This window comes from Pavona decussata, unplaced genomic scaffold (genome assembly GCF_977016875.1).
Source record: "Pavona decussata unplaced genomic scaffold, jaPavDecu1.1 SCAFFOLD_175, whole genome shotgun sequence".
NCBI lineage: Eukaryota > Metazoa > Cnidaria > Anthozoa > Scleractinia > Agariciidae > Pavona > Pavona decussata.
In genome coordinates, this window is record NW_028145586.1 from 1,427,344 (window position 1) to 1,441,310 (window position 13,967).

At 37.5% G+C, this 13,967-nt stretch overlaps 2 protein-coding genes across 2 annotated transcripts in view; both read left to right on the forward strand.

Annotated features, from left to right (window-relative positions):
• Positions 1 to 1,512: 1,512 nt before the first annotated feature.
• Positions 1,513 to 13,967, forward strand: part of LOC146463563 (DNA repair and recombination protein RAD54-like) — a 32,182-nt gene continuing 19,727 nt past the window's right edge. The window contains exons 1-11 of the mRNA XM_085084058.1: positions 1,513 to 1,604; positions 1,773 to 1,856; positions 2,089 to 2,199; positions 9,031 to 9,091; positions 9,752 to 9,887; positions 10,697 to 10,716; positions 12,143 to 12,192; positions 12,334 to 12,411; positions 12,846 to 12,893; positions 13,285 to 13,300; positions 13,402 to 13,454. Of these exons, the coding sequence (XP_084940184.1) occupies positions 1,602 to 1,604; positions 1,773 to 1,856; positions 2,089 to 2,199; positions 9,031 to 9,091; positions 9,752 to 9,887; positions 10,697 to 10,716; positions 12,143 to 12,192; positions 12,334 to 12,411; positions 12,846 to 12,893; positions 13,285 to 13,300; positions 13,402 to 13,454 (660 nt within the window). The 5' untranslated portion in view covers positions 1,513 to 1,601. The remainder of the gene's footprint in view (positions 1,605 to 1,772; positions 1,857 to 2,088; positions 2,200 to 9,030; positions 9,092 to 9,751; positions 9,888 to 10,696; positions 10,717 to 12,142; positions 12,193 to 12,333; positions 12,412 to 12,845; positions 12,894 to 13,284; positions 13,301 to 13,401; positions 13,455 to 13,967) is intronic.
• Positions 5,844 to 7,889, forward strand: LOC146463564 (uncharacterized). The gene has a single exon (XM_085084092.1). The coding sequence runs from the start codon at positions 5,920 to 5,922 to the stop codon at positions 7,504 to 7,506; it is 1,587 nt and encodes a 528-aa protein (XP_084940218.1). The 5' UTR covers positions 5,844 to 5,919; the 3' UTR covers positions 7,507 to 7,889.

Below are 13,967 nucleotides of genomic sequence, written 5' to 3' on the forward strand. Positions count from 1 at the left end.
GGCCAAAGAGCCTAAGGACTATGGGTACGAGATTGTCGACCACTCAATCATCAACCCAACGACCCTACTTCCGTCGAGCCGTCCGTCCGTCCGTCTGTTTGTCCGTCCGTCCGTCCATCCATTCCATCCATCCATCCATCCATCCATCCATCCATCCATCCATCCATCCGTCCGTCCATCCATCCATCCATCCATCCATCCTTCCATCAATCAGTCACTCACTCACTCACTGACTCACTCACTGACTCACTCACTCACTCACTCACTGACTCACTCACTCACTCACTCACTCACTCACTCACTCACTCACTCACTCACTCACTCACTCACTCACTCACTCAATCACTCAATCAATCAATCAATCAATCAATCAATCAATCAATCAATCAATCAATCAATCAATCAATCAATCAATCAATCAATCAATCAATCAATCAATCAATCAATCGATCGATCGATCGATCGATCAATCAATCAATCACCGTGATTAGCGAAAACAAACTTTCGAGCGAAAACAAACTTTCGCGGGTTCCGTTTTCACCGGTGAAATATTCGTGCTGTTCTGACAATCTGCCTCTGTGGTTCTCCAAGGATGTGCGTTCTGGTGGAGCCAGGCTGCAGGAAATTTAATCTCAACGCGCCTATTTCACATTAGCTGAACATGCACTTTATTCACCTTTATCAAAAAATTTCTAGTTCTGCAAGAGGGTGCCATCACGCAAGACATCTAGCTAAATAACATGAAATAAAGTTAAAAATGATAGCCTTAATAAAATCACCTACAAAAGATAAAAAGGAGAAAAATATCATAGCCTCAAATCATCGTACAAAAATAAAAATAAAAAAATTCATCATTGGCTAAAATACTCAAACAAGACTTTTTTAAATTGGTCAACAATTTCGCTTGGCAACGCATTCCAGTCCTTGCCAGTTCTGCAAAAATAACAAGTTCAAGTTTCAAGTTTATTAAAAATGTTTAACATAAAATTCAAAGACAACACGAACCCGCAAGTAGCTATAGCTAATCTAGTATTTGGTAAAACTTCAATAAACTTGTTCTGGCTAGGGTTCCTGAGAGGTCTTCTGCGCTTCATAACATAGTCTGGGAAAGCCAGGCCGCCATCACCATGAATTGCTTTGTGGAATAAAGTTAACCGCGAGATTGTTCTTCGTACCTTCAGCGGTATCCAGTGTAACTCGTCCAGTAGGTTCGTAACTGTTCCTGGTTCCCGCGTATAACAGTTTTTAACGAAGCGTGCGGCTCTTCTTCGTACCCCCTCTATTTCCGCGCGTTTTTAAACGCACCGTGCAAGTCAGATTACACCATTCTGCACCAGAAAGTAAAACAAAATCAATGCATTTCACTGGCATTTATTATTGAACTTACAGATTTATTTTACTCCGTGAACCTGGAGAGCTTGCTTGCCCGACAAACCGAAGAGTTGCCGACTCTTCTTCCGACGACCAGCGATTGCCTTCGCACGCGAGCAGACTGGTGCCTAATTTATTTGCGCGCAAATATGGCGCCGATTTCGAAGCGGAAGTTGTGGCGTGGCGTCCTTTTATGATGAAGAATAAGCGGTTTTTGTATCCTTAGAGCCATGGTAAGCTTCGAAAAAGTCTACTACATCGCCATTAGATTCTAAATATACTTTGTTGACGATATCTGCGTAACTACAGATACAACTAGACTCTGTGATACCGGTTTTATTTCCTCAGTGACTCGTGTTTTAATGTCTTAATTTGTATGTTGTTATTTCTTGATTTTTCAGAGAAGATCTCTTGCTCCGAGCCAGATTCTTAAACGAAAGCAAGTATTTGGAGAGGAGGACGAACTCGAGGGCAGACGGAAACAGGTGACAATTAACAACCTTAATATAAGTTTAAATATTGTTCACATAAGATCAGCTAAGTTCGAAGTTATTTTAGGTCAATTTTGCTAGTAAAATCAAAATAGAAATTAAACCTATCAGTTATGGCTTTGCACTGTGGCTCATATGGTTATCTTTTTTTAATGAACAAAGCTTGTCTCTACTCTGCCAATCTCAGTTGCGCATTGTTTATAATTTTATTTTTGTTTTGGTGCAGAAGTTCAAGCGTGCTCTATCCCAAGATGAAGACAACAATGATGTGGTCAGACCAGTGCTAGCTCCACTTCCCACCCAAGAGAACTACTGCTCACCCAGCCACTCAGCTCATGTAACTACACAACATTACTTTTAAATCAAATGCTCTTTTTCTAGTCTTTATTATCCCCAATCTAGGACTCTTAACTAGAAACCAGCTGAATATGGGATCCATCAGACACATGAATGATGGACTCCCTTTTTGTTAAGACCTTTCCTCTCAGGAATCAATACATTAAAATAACCAAGTCAATAAGAAACATTAATAAGTTGTGATATAAACTTAATGAGGTCTTTTTGGGTTACCGGTATAGCGTGAATACTTCAGCAGTTCAGGGAAAATATGGATTGATGTATTACAGAGAAGAAGAGTGTCTACTCCTTTATGTAAGCTCTATAGCTTTATGCAGCCCCAAGGGGTATGGTTTTTTAGCAGTCTGGGTCTCAAAATCGGTATTGATTATTACTCACTATATTTCAGTCTGAAGTCTGACTGAAATGGGTATGAATTTTAGAGGCCAGCTTCTACAATCCATACCCTTTTGAGTTTTCTGAACCTGCATCTGAAAACAGTTATGATAAAATTACACTGACTTGCCCTCTCAAAATTGTCTTAATCCTTTCATGTGGCTGTTTGTGCCTGTGTTTGTCCCTCTGACTTGTCCAGGACCTTAAGCTAGTCCCAGAGACTTGTCTCCAAGTTACATGTAGCAACCTTTTTAGGGCTTCCATCAAGTTTAACAGCATTAGTTATTATAAATTTTAGATGCTACATAATTGATTATATTTCTGAAAAAGCTAAGGTTTTGGCTCACAGTAGAGCCATGTACGTGGTGATCTACACTAATTCAATGGGATGACCATGGTTAGGTTGTGTTAAGTGTGATGGTCTCAGATCAATATCATTAAGAACCCTGCTTTTAAATAATTGTTAATGGTAGTTACTTCTGTGAGATAGCTGGAAGTGATCAGAGATAGCTGTATTGTGAGTAAGAGAAAGTGAATGTAATAATTTCCTACCCAAACTGCTTGTGATTCTAATAAGCTGAGGTAAAATTATTTAGACAACACACATTTACGAAACTGCTTGGACAAGCAGGAAGTCATTAGAACCCTAACTGATGGATTCAGTGCACATAACTGACCTATATTTCCGGGGGATGGGGAATTTCCCTATAATGGACTATACAGGGAGGTGCTGCCCGAAAGGGGTACCTTTTTCAGGATAGAGGTATATAAAAGAGTAAGGATTTCACAAGCCAAATGTATAGGAAAGAGTAGGGAAAGCTGTCATTTAGGCATTAAAATGGCCTTTCAAAAGATCTAGAACACACCCAACGAAAACAGGTAGTGTTTCTACTGTAGCTGTGTGAAAGGGGTACCATTTCCCATGGAATGTAATACCATGTAAAGGGTTACTTTTCTTGTCAAAAATGGTATATAAAACTGTAAGGGTTTAGACCTCGAATACCTTGAGTACCCCTGGGTCTATATTGCATTTTAGGTTGCTTTTTCTGTTTTAGCTCAGATTCACCAGAGTTTTTGCGTATGGCCTTCAATTCCTTCATGAAATGTTGCTCCAATGTTTTACTTGCTGCTTTGTACGTTTGTTTTGTGATAAAAATGGAAATCTTGCCCATTTTTATAGTAGTCAGTTATATGAAATTGTAAATCCAGGCGTATGACTCTGGGCATGTTTCTTTTGGCATTTGTTAATAAACAATAGGTCTTATCGCAGTTTTCGACGCCATTTTGACAAGTAGGCTAACAGGCTTGAAATAACAGTGTTAATGTACGGAATTCCGATGTCGAATAATTTTCATAAAACATCGCTTCTGAAAAATTCATGAATTGGAAACTTTTGGCATTAGGAAAAGGATTTTAAGAAAAAAATTGGAGGGATGTAGCTGTACCAGAAAGCGTCCAGTCGTGTTTTGAACTTTCCATACATTTCCCTGTATTTTTTTCCCGCGAACTATTTTTAGTAGCAGTTCACAGCTGGTTTGCTTTACAGACAAATGTATAGAAAGTTCAAAACACGACTGGACGCTTTCTGGCACAGCTACATCCCTCCAATTTTTTTTCCTTAAATCCTTTTCCTAGTGCTAAAAGTTTCCAATTTATGAATTTTTCAGAAGCGATGTTTTATGAAAGTAATTTGACATCTGATTTCCATACAAACACTGTTATTTCAAGCCTGTTTGCCTACTCGTCAAAATGAGTCATCATCATCATGAATCATAATGTTAGGTTTTTATTATAAACGAAGTGTAAAGCGACAGATAAAACATTGGGGCAAAGTTTCCTGAAGGAATTCAAGGCCACGAAGAGTCCAGTGAATCTCAGCTAAAACAACAAAATATAAATCTAAAATGCACTATATGTTGGTCATGGGGAGTGATTAACCAATCTCCTGAGCTGAAGACTCACGATAAAGTGCTTGGCAATAATCTGGATCGAATTGGAATTTGGAAATGTTTTCTGAGGAGAGGGGAAAACCGGAGTACCCGGAGGAAAACCTCTCGGAGCAAGAACGAGGACGAACAACAAACTCAACTCACACATGAAGTGAGTCCGTGAATTGAACCTGGGCCACATTGGTGGATTAGGCAAGTGCTCTCACCACTGTGCCATCCCTGCACCTTCCCTATAACCTGCTAGAGGTGTACATTTGAGAAAATAAGAAAATTTACTATCTGTTAATTTGCATTGAAAATTACCACATTTTAGACCCTGCCATCACCCCCTTTCCAAAAGAATGATCAATAACAGCTGGAAATTAGCTAGTAGTTTAGCTACTAATTCATGCCCTTCCCTCCCCCTTTCTTCATAGAAAATAAGCCCTGATTGTCAATGTCCCCCTCACCACCACCCCCTCCCCCCCAAAAAAATTAATAAACAAGATGCCTATACTGGCATAAACGCGAGATGCTGTAGCTGATTCATTTATTCCTACTGTATGCTTCGCAGATTTATAAAACTATCCTTGCTAATGGAAAAGTTTGAGTCACGAAGATCGCGTTACGTTGTTTCCCTTGTGTTACGTTCTATAAGGTTTCACCGGAAATTTCGGTAATTCCATTACGATAACGTAAGCTGCCCAATGACCTCTTTTCAGTCCCGTCGTGGTTTTAGAACTGTCAAACAAAGCACGATTCCTTCGCCAGGATCTCTCCAATTTCCACCGTTTTAGATGTCGAGTGCTTCCTAGAAGTTAATCTTTCGATTTGCCTTTTCAAAATGGTGAAATTTCCGTTTGAAAACGGCGCATTTGAGTCCACAACATGTTAACAATATGGCGCCATAATTTAAGAAATCAAATGATGCGTTGACGTCACACAGGTAGGGGTGAGTGGGTCCCCTCCCTCGCGATATAAGCGACAAGAATGGATTTTGATTGGCCTGCTTCTGTTGAAGACAATCAGAACAATACATCCCGAGTAGGAGAGGGGAGGGTTTAATGAATAAATTAATGTACAGATTTGTGGCTACGAGGAAGAAAAAAAAAAAAAAGGATAGACCCGTTTTTAGACACGGTATGCCCCTTCAGGGCATCCTGCGTAATAAATAAAATAAAATAAGGAAAAAAAAAATTACTCAAACAGTGCAAGCAAACATGTACAGTCAAAGAAAACCATTTTGGAACCTCGAGATGACCAAGATGCCTTTCGGGTTTGACAGCCTAGCCACGGTCGCAGAGATTTGAGGTGGACTGTGTACAAGTGGCCGCCATTTTAATCTAGTACTTCCGGGTGTTCGGCCAGTTGAATGGAATATTTCTAAGCTTACTGTCATGGAATGGAAAATAGAAGTTAAGGATTTGTTACGGTTTACAAAAGCAACTGAAAATCACTTTCCGCTTTTTCTGAAATATGCTAGTGATACCAGCGATCCAGACGTAAAGGGGAAGCTTGCTGTTGTAACTCTCGACGCGAACAGTGTGTTCGAAAGGTACATCGCTGATCTGGGGTTTTGTAGTTTAGAGGAAGCTGGACTGGAAAGTAAACAACAAACTCGCAGTTTGCTAGCTCGAATAGAGCATCTGCATGGAGCTGCAAATGAAACAAAGAAAGGAATAGATTTCGTCTCCGGTCTCGATTTTGGAACACTGCAAGAAGAACTGGTAGAGATATTCCTATATTGTTTGGATCAAGATTTAAACTACGTTGTTAACCGACTTCGGGAGATTGCATTGTTTGAGACACTCTTAAAATGCCTCCTTAGGGATAGCCCTAATGTGTCGTGGGTAAAATGGCAGTTTGATTTAACTGGCAGTGCAAATGAGGGATCTCAAGTCCCAGAAATAAGCCATGAACATGGAGTCAGCCTCGTCCATGTTAATCCCGAGTATGACATAATGTTGAGTGTGTCACACATCGCCCTTGGCCTGAGTGATCAAGAGCAGGCGTTAACTTATGCAAAGTATCCTGGATTTTTTTATCTGTGTGCCCCTGCAGTCCTGGACAACAGTGAACATCTGACACAGTTATTGATATTAAGAGATTCAAAGTTCTACTTGTCAGCTTCCAAGTTCAAAGACAAGATTTTTCACATGCTGGATGCTTTAAAGGTGCTCTCTGCTGGCTGTGATGTATCTTCTCAGCTTCTTGAAGAACACAAGTCCCAAACAGATCAGGGAGAGATAACGGAAATTGAAGACATGGAAGACTTTAAGATAAGGATAACACCCCATGGACCAGCTGTTCAAGTTGACGAGATATATGGTGACGAAGATCCTTATTTGTCTTATGATGTGGTTCCCGCAATCAAGTTCAGTGGCTGGCCAAACTGCAGTCAAGATTGGATCACAAGGAAAAGAGTTTGGCCTCCTCAGGATCTGGTGGAAGAAATTATCCAAGAGGGCTTTCACATTGTTCCAAAGACTTCTCCTCATGGTGATGAGGAACTCGAATGGCGAATTTCATTCTCCAAAGCTGAAGTAAAACTGATGAATGCAAAAGGCCTTGGAAATAGAAACTACTGTTATCGCATGTTTAAGCTGGCAATCAAAGAAAATATTATATCGACTTGTAAGCTAATTAGCACATACCACTTAAAGACTCTTCTTCTCTGGGCTAGTGAGAGGCACTCCCCTAACAGATGGTCTGACGAGAACATTGCTGTGTGCTTCCTTGGCTTGCTAGATGACCTATTACATTCATTAGTAAATTGCTCTTGTCCCCATTATTTCATCCCAGAGCTAAACCTGTTTGCTGATTGCAGTAGAGACCACTTATATTTCCTTGCAAGTCAAGTGTCTGCCATTCGTAGATTTCCTCTGAAATACCTCAAACGACCTGGGGAAGATCCAAAAGCAGGTTATGACAATTTTGTAGGAGCAATGAAGGAATGGAAAGAAATGGATTATGGAGAATTATAAGCTTTAAAGTTTGTGATTTAAGCAATAGCCTTGTTGGTAAAGGCACATTTCACAACTTGATTAAATCATAATATACATGTACAAAACCCAAACATGTACTTAAAGTACCAAAAACACTCAGTGAAATAAAAGCAAAATCTAATATGGAATAACTTGCTGAACTCCATCAAAAAAATTAGAGCATTAGTTTATAATTTAGGACTGAAATATTAAAACCAGTTTTCTCCTCCAACATAAAGACTAAAACATCAACCATTACCACTCAATAAAGCATTAATTAAAATAATATGATTATACTGTGCATAATCAATATGATCTACTATGATACTTGTTGTAATTTATTATTTTGAAAAGAGCAAGTAAATGATTGATTGATTGATTGATTGATTGATTGAGACCAGTGTTATCTCTTTTGAACTTGGGCAACATTTAATTTGTTTGACCCATAGTGCTTTAAGGGATAGTTTTTTAGCTGATAAGTGTATTGTTTTCTCCCAACCAGGACAGTCTATCTTGGACATCTAAGGAGGGGGGAGGGGGGGGGGGGTTAAGAAAAGATTCTGCTTCCTCTTTTTCTCTTACTGTAAGGATTTGGTTGTTTTTAGGGAAGTAATATGTCCCCATCCTTAAAAATGACTATACTGAAAAATCTATGTTGTGTCTGTTGCCCAGTTATCCAAATGGCCAAAGTAAAAGAATCAAATTCTTATATTTAATGTTTTAGAAGAAGAATATATTTAATTTTTTAAGGTATATCCGGAATATGTCCCAAGAAAAAGAAACAACAACAAAACCTTCCTCCAAAAAAACCTTCAAGATAAGGCTAAGTATACATGTATACCTGGGCAGGAGTTAAAAATTCATGTATGTGTGACAAAAACATTGTTAAAAGTGGTGAAAGTAAATTAATTACCAGTTGAGTAGTTATTTATAATAAAAAAATAAATACACATTTTTGGAAAAAAAGCTACAAAAGCCATTTAATTTTCCATTCTGTTATTAAATTGCATGAACTGTAATCCACTATTGTGGTTGCAACTAAACCCTGCACTTAATTCCCATGGTTTGATTGTATCTCTTACAGGCATGGTGTCATATTCTTAAGGCCGATTTAGACGGTACAACTTTTGCTTACGACTGTCGCATGCGATTTCTGGAGCACGCGCTGCTCACATCATGCAAAACATCGCACACAACTCTTGTCACTCAACATTGCCTATACCTACTATTGTCATACGACATTTTTTTGTGACGTGCACGACTGTCGTAAGTGAGTTGTAGGTTTGATTTACACAAAACAATTATTCATTTCGTAGGCCTGTTGTAAGCTTGTTGCATACAATAAAGTTGTACCTTGTAATTCGCCCTTTGGACTTTTTATATTATTTTACACAAATATTGAAACACTTCATGCTAGTGAAAAGTCAATAAGTTTGAAAATAATAATAATTATTATTATAATAACAAAAATAATTATAATTTGTCAACTATTGTTTTATTTTACTTTTACTTCATTTATCACAGGAAGCACTCATTCGCAAGATTCTTGCCAAGCCTTTCAAAGTACCTATCCCTAATTATCAAGGTAAAACCACTTACGTTTAGCACATGCATGGCTTTGCGAAGGCTTCAATTAATTTCCAGCCACTTGGAGAGTCCTGTTCTCATCCTTCTCCAGTGTTGTGATGCGAAATGGAGAAAGTTGTTCAGCCCAATGTTTCATGTATAAGGGGTGAAGCATTAAACCTTTTAAACCTAACAAGGAAAAAAGGGGTCTTCCTATACTTTTATTTGACATAAAATTCTTCTGAATGCCCTTTCCCACCGTAATTTTCTTTTGGGTACTTAAGTTATTAATAATGTTAAATTAATACTTGCATTTCTATCAAGGGTGTTATAAAAAACAATTAATGTAGTAGACTGACAAGTCATAGGCATACATGTACCATTATGATAATTCCATAACAAGTGCCATAGACACATATCCAAAACGTTTGGTTTTTTAATATCATTAACTGGCTTGAATTTGTTGATTTGTTTCATTTTGGGAACAGAGGCTCTCGTGTTATAAATTTATTTTTGCAAGAACAACCAGAGGGTAATTTAATGGTCGCCGATTCCCTGGGTATAGTATAAAGCCTCATATACCATGGCCACTAAGCCAATCAAATCCCTGGAATTGCATTATACACTGTACAATGATCCAGTTTTTAACAAAAAAAAAGCTTTATTGTTTATTTAATAGGGTTGACTTATTCCAGAGGGCTTGGTATCAAAAGAAAAGGACCTCGTAGAGCTCTGCATGACCCTTATGAAGAAGATGCTTTGGTGCTCTACTCTCCTCCAGAACTCACTGCCCATGAAAAGCTCACAGTTGACCTGTAAGTCCAAAAATGTGATTTTAAATTGGCATGGGAAGTGAAAGGAGGGAAGGGGGGGGGGGGGGGGTGAGGGAAGACTGAAACATTAAGAGAGGAAGAGAGGAATGATTGTTATTATTTTTGTGATTTAAGTGAACCCACACAGTCCCAGCATATTGAAGCATACAGTAGCATAATTAGCCCTGGTAAACTGTTGGTGTTACCATTATGGCTCTAAATACCAGCCCTAATAATAATAATAATAATAATAATAATAATAATAATAATAATAATAACAACAACAACAACAACAACAACAACAACAACAACAACAACAACAACAATGATAATAATAATTATATATCGCCTTATACAAAAGTTCTAACTAAAGGCACTTCACAATAACAGAAGAAAAAAAAATAAGAGGTAAGATATCGTTTAAAAAGATAAGTTTTCAGAGATGACCTAAAGGAATTGACACTGGAGCTACGCTTAATATAACTAGGAAGATGGTTCCATACTTTGGTTGCACAACAGAGAATGCTTGGTCTCCTTAAGTTTTCAGATTTGATAGAGGAAAACTAAACGAGGACCTTAGTCGCCTATTTGGAGTGTATATGTGCAAGAGGTTTACTAAAATGTAAAAAGGAGCTAAATTATTAAGCGCCTTAACGGTTAAGGCTGTTTGAGTGTTATAAGCCCTTCTCATATGCTACAGTAGTTCTAAATGCCAGAAAGTATTTGTCTGAATGATTGGTTTGCGGGCAACCTGATAACAAGCTAACATCTTGTTTCCTTTTTCCCCCAATTACGGTATGTGCCTTGTACAGAGAGAGTCAAGAAGTTCATGGTAAGATGAAGCTTGTGCATACGTAGTGATTAAAGAATGACTTAAATGAATAATTGAAAAGGCATCTCAGTTGAAGGATTTTCTCTGGACTGTAAATTCCATAGTAAACGATTTTCCTTGGGTGTTGCTTTTAGGCAACCCTGAAATGAAGGGGTGCTTGGAAAAAAAGCTCTTAGCAACTTCTGATAAATTGCTAGATTTTCCTTCCAAACTGCCTTGTATTTGCTTGTGAAACTAACTTAGGAGAATTTGATCTGACATCAAAAGTCACTTTAGGCCTTATTCTGTGCACTCCTTCAAATGACCATGTGTGTATAGTGCAGTTTTCTATCTGTACTTGGCTGTCTGCACTCTATTAAATAATCATTGAATCATGTTTTTTTCTACGTACATGTAACAGTTTGCCCTATATTGACTGGTCAGTCCAAAATTCACCAGATTTCAAATGTAAATGGGCCCTGAATGTTAGCCAATGTCTGGATATTGTTCTTAACACTTCTGAAGAAGGAATAACCATTGGCTTGCAACAGTCAAACATCCTTTGAAATATAGGTCCATCCTGTTAATCTGGGAGGACAAGTTGCTTTGTACAGCTGTTTCCTGTTTTGTTGAAAGCCATTAATATTTATTGGAAACATGTCAAGAACGGGGTGGGGTTGTGATCAAGTTACACTAGGTGGTATTGATATTTAACAGTAATTTATTCCACGAACATGTGTTGGATATGAGATGACAGGCAATGAGGCGCATAGTGCCAAGTTGGCTATGATCATCTCATATCCAACAAGTGTGAGTGGAATAATAATATTGTTTTATTAAAAACAATCTAGAAATATTGCTACATCTTGCTAACTACTGCTAACTAAATATTGCTAGATCTTGACATTTCTCGGGCATGGTACATTTATGATGGCTCGTATAGCCAATCAAGTCCCTGGAATTGCCTTATACAATAAGATAACTTAAAGATAACTTATTATCACATTCAGGATATCTCTATTAAAAAAAAAAAAAAAAACTACTGACAGTATTTACAAAATTATTACAATCACGTGGTAAGAAATAAAATATATCATTAAAAGCTTAGAAGATCAATAGGCTATAAAAAACAAGAAAGCGATAGAATGAAAAAAGATATTTTGCCACATGGCAACATCGCGATAAGCCAATAAGTAATTTACATGTTCACTTTTATTGCTTATTCAATTAAAAATTTGTTCCGATAGTTCCCAGAATCCATTCAGTGAATCAAGCTTCGTTAACTTAAAATGATCAAGACTGGCCTTAAAGGCATTGATACCTGTTGAGTATCGCACATGTAATGGTAGCTGGATCCAGTTTTTAATAATAAAATAATGTACAGTTGCAGTGTAGGAAATTTATTTACATACATGTATTTATTTATTACTTTTTACTCTTTGCATAGTTGTGGTGGATCCATTGCTTAGTAAAATTCTTCGTCCTCATCAGAGAGAGGTATGCCAGACATCTCCCATTTTAAAATGATGGACACTTTGATTGATTGGATATATTTCTTCTTTGTTTCAATTGTAAGTTTTCTAAAACGAAGTTGAAATTTCACAGCTGACATTTTTTTTTTGACAATTCTTTCCTTAGGGTGTTAAGTTTTTATATGACTGTGTCACTGGTACAAGAATCAAAGACAGTTATGGATGCATCATGGCAGATGAAATGGTACAGTATTAGGCAGCTTTTCAAGTAATGCTTAAAAAACAAGCAGGAGTGTTTTATCAGGTTTAAAACCACGAGGCACAGCCTCGTGGTTTTAAACCTGATAAAACGCCTGCTGTGAGTTTTTTGAACGGCTTCAAAAACATTCCTGGAAAAGCATGTGTCAAGAGAGTTCATAACAATGACGCTTTTGTTCATGAACGTTTGAAATTAGCTTACGAGAAAAACACCGCATGATAATGAGGAGTGTTTTATCAGCTGATAAAACACCGCATACTTATGAGGAGAAGGTTTATCGATATAAATTAAGTCACTGCACGTGATGTATTATCAACTATTTGATAGGTCAATGGGCTTATGAATTATTAATGAGCTTTTGAATGTACAAATAACTGCCTTCAAGGCCCTAAATAAACATTTGACTTTTTCCTGTTTAGGGGTTAGGGAAAACACTGCAATGCATCGCACTGATTTGGACTCTGGTGGTTAGTATCACTTTTTTTAAATTTGAGAATATTTTTAATGGTTTTGTTTAGTGAGCTTCTAACACCGATTAATAACACTTTCTTGTCACACATGTAAGAATTCAAGGAACGATCGAGCAATCACGTTTCTTTACTCAGAATGGAATCTTTCGTAGTGTAAAAAGACACAAAATTTGGTAAAGTGCAGTCAGTGTAGAAGTAATGAGTTGCGAAGTTAAATCTATTAACTAAAGTGCTCTGTAATCATGGTTATTTAACTGCAGAAACTGCTCGTTTTACTACCAACCCGTAAGATCTGTAACAAGTTTTCGTGTGACTTGTTTGCAGTCTCTTTGAAAGTTTAACTGGCTGCTAATTTCAATGTTTTTCATTTCATCTCATTTCATTTCAGAAACAAGGACCAGATGGTAAGGCAATTTACTGTATTTTCTTTAAACAAAACTTTATTACTTGCTGGTGATTAAAATGCAATTTCTCTTCTTGTTAATTTGTTTGTTTTAACTTCTAGGTCAGCCAGTAGCCAACAAAGCTATTATCGTAGCTCCGTCAAGTCTTGTTAAGGTGGGCACAGTAGCCTTCTCTCTCCAATACAATCATGACGTCCACTTCAATACCTGTAACTTTGTGTAATGCAGTTTCCATAATTTAATTTTGGTAATTGGACCGAGTGGAGTGCAATCCAGAGTGTAATCGGGTGAGTAATTTCAAGATTGCCCGAGTGCGTAGCGCGAGGCCAATTTTGACATCACGAGCATGATTACTCCCTGAATTGTAAGACACAAGGTGTAATTACCAATATTTTATTCATCGTATCAATAATAAATGTGGAGGTTAGGAAGTCTGACAGAGTGAAAATGTCAGCAATTTATTCAATCAGGTTTACAGTACAGTACGCATGAATGACGTAGGTGTCCAATTACAGATATCCATTACTTAAAGATTAAATTGGATACCTGAAATTGAACACCCACGTGATCGTGGTCCAATTATGTAATAATTAAGCACGCAGGGAACCAATTAGAAACAAGAATTTTGTTATTGGTACGATTACAGGAAATATAGATCTATATCTCC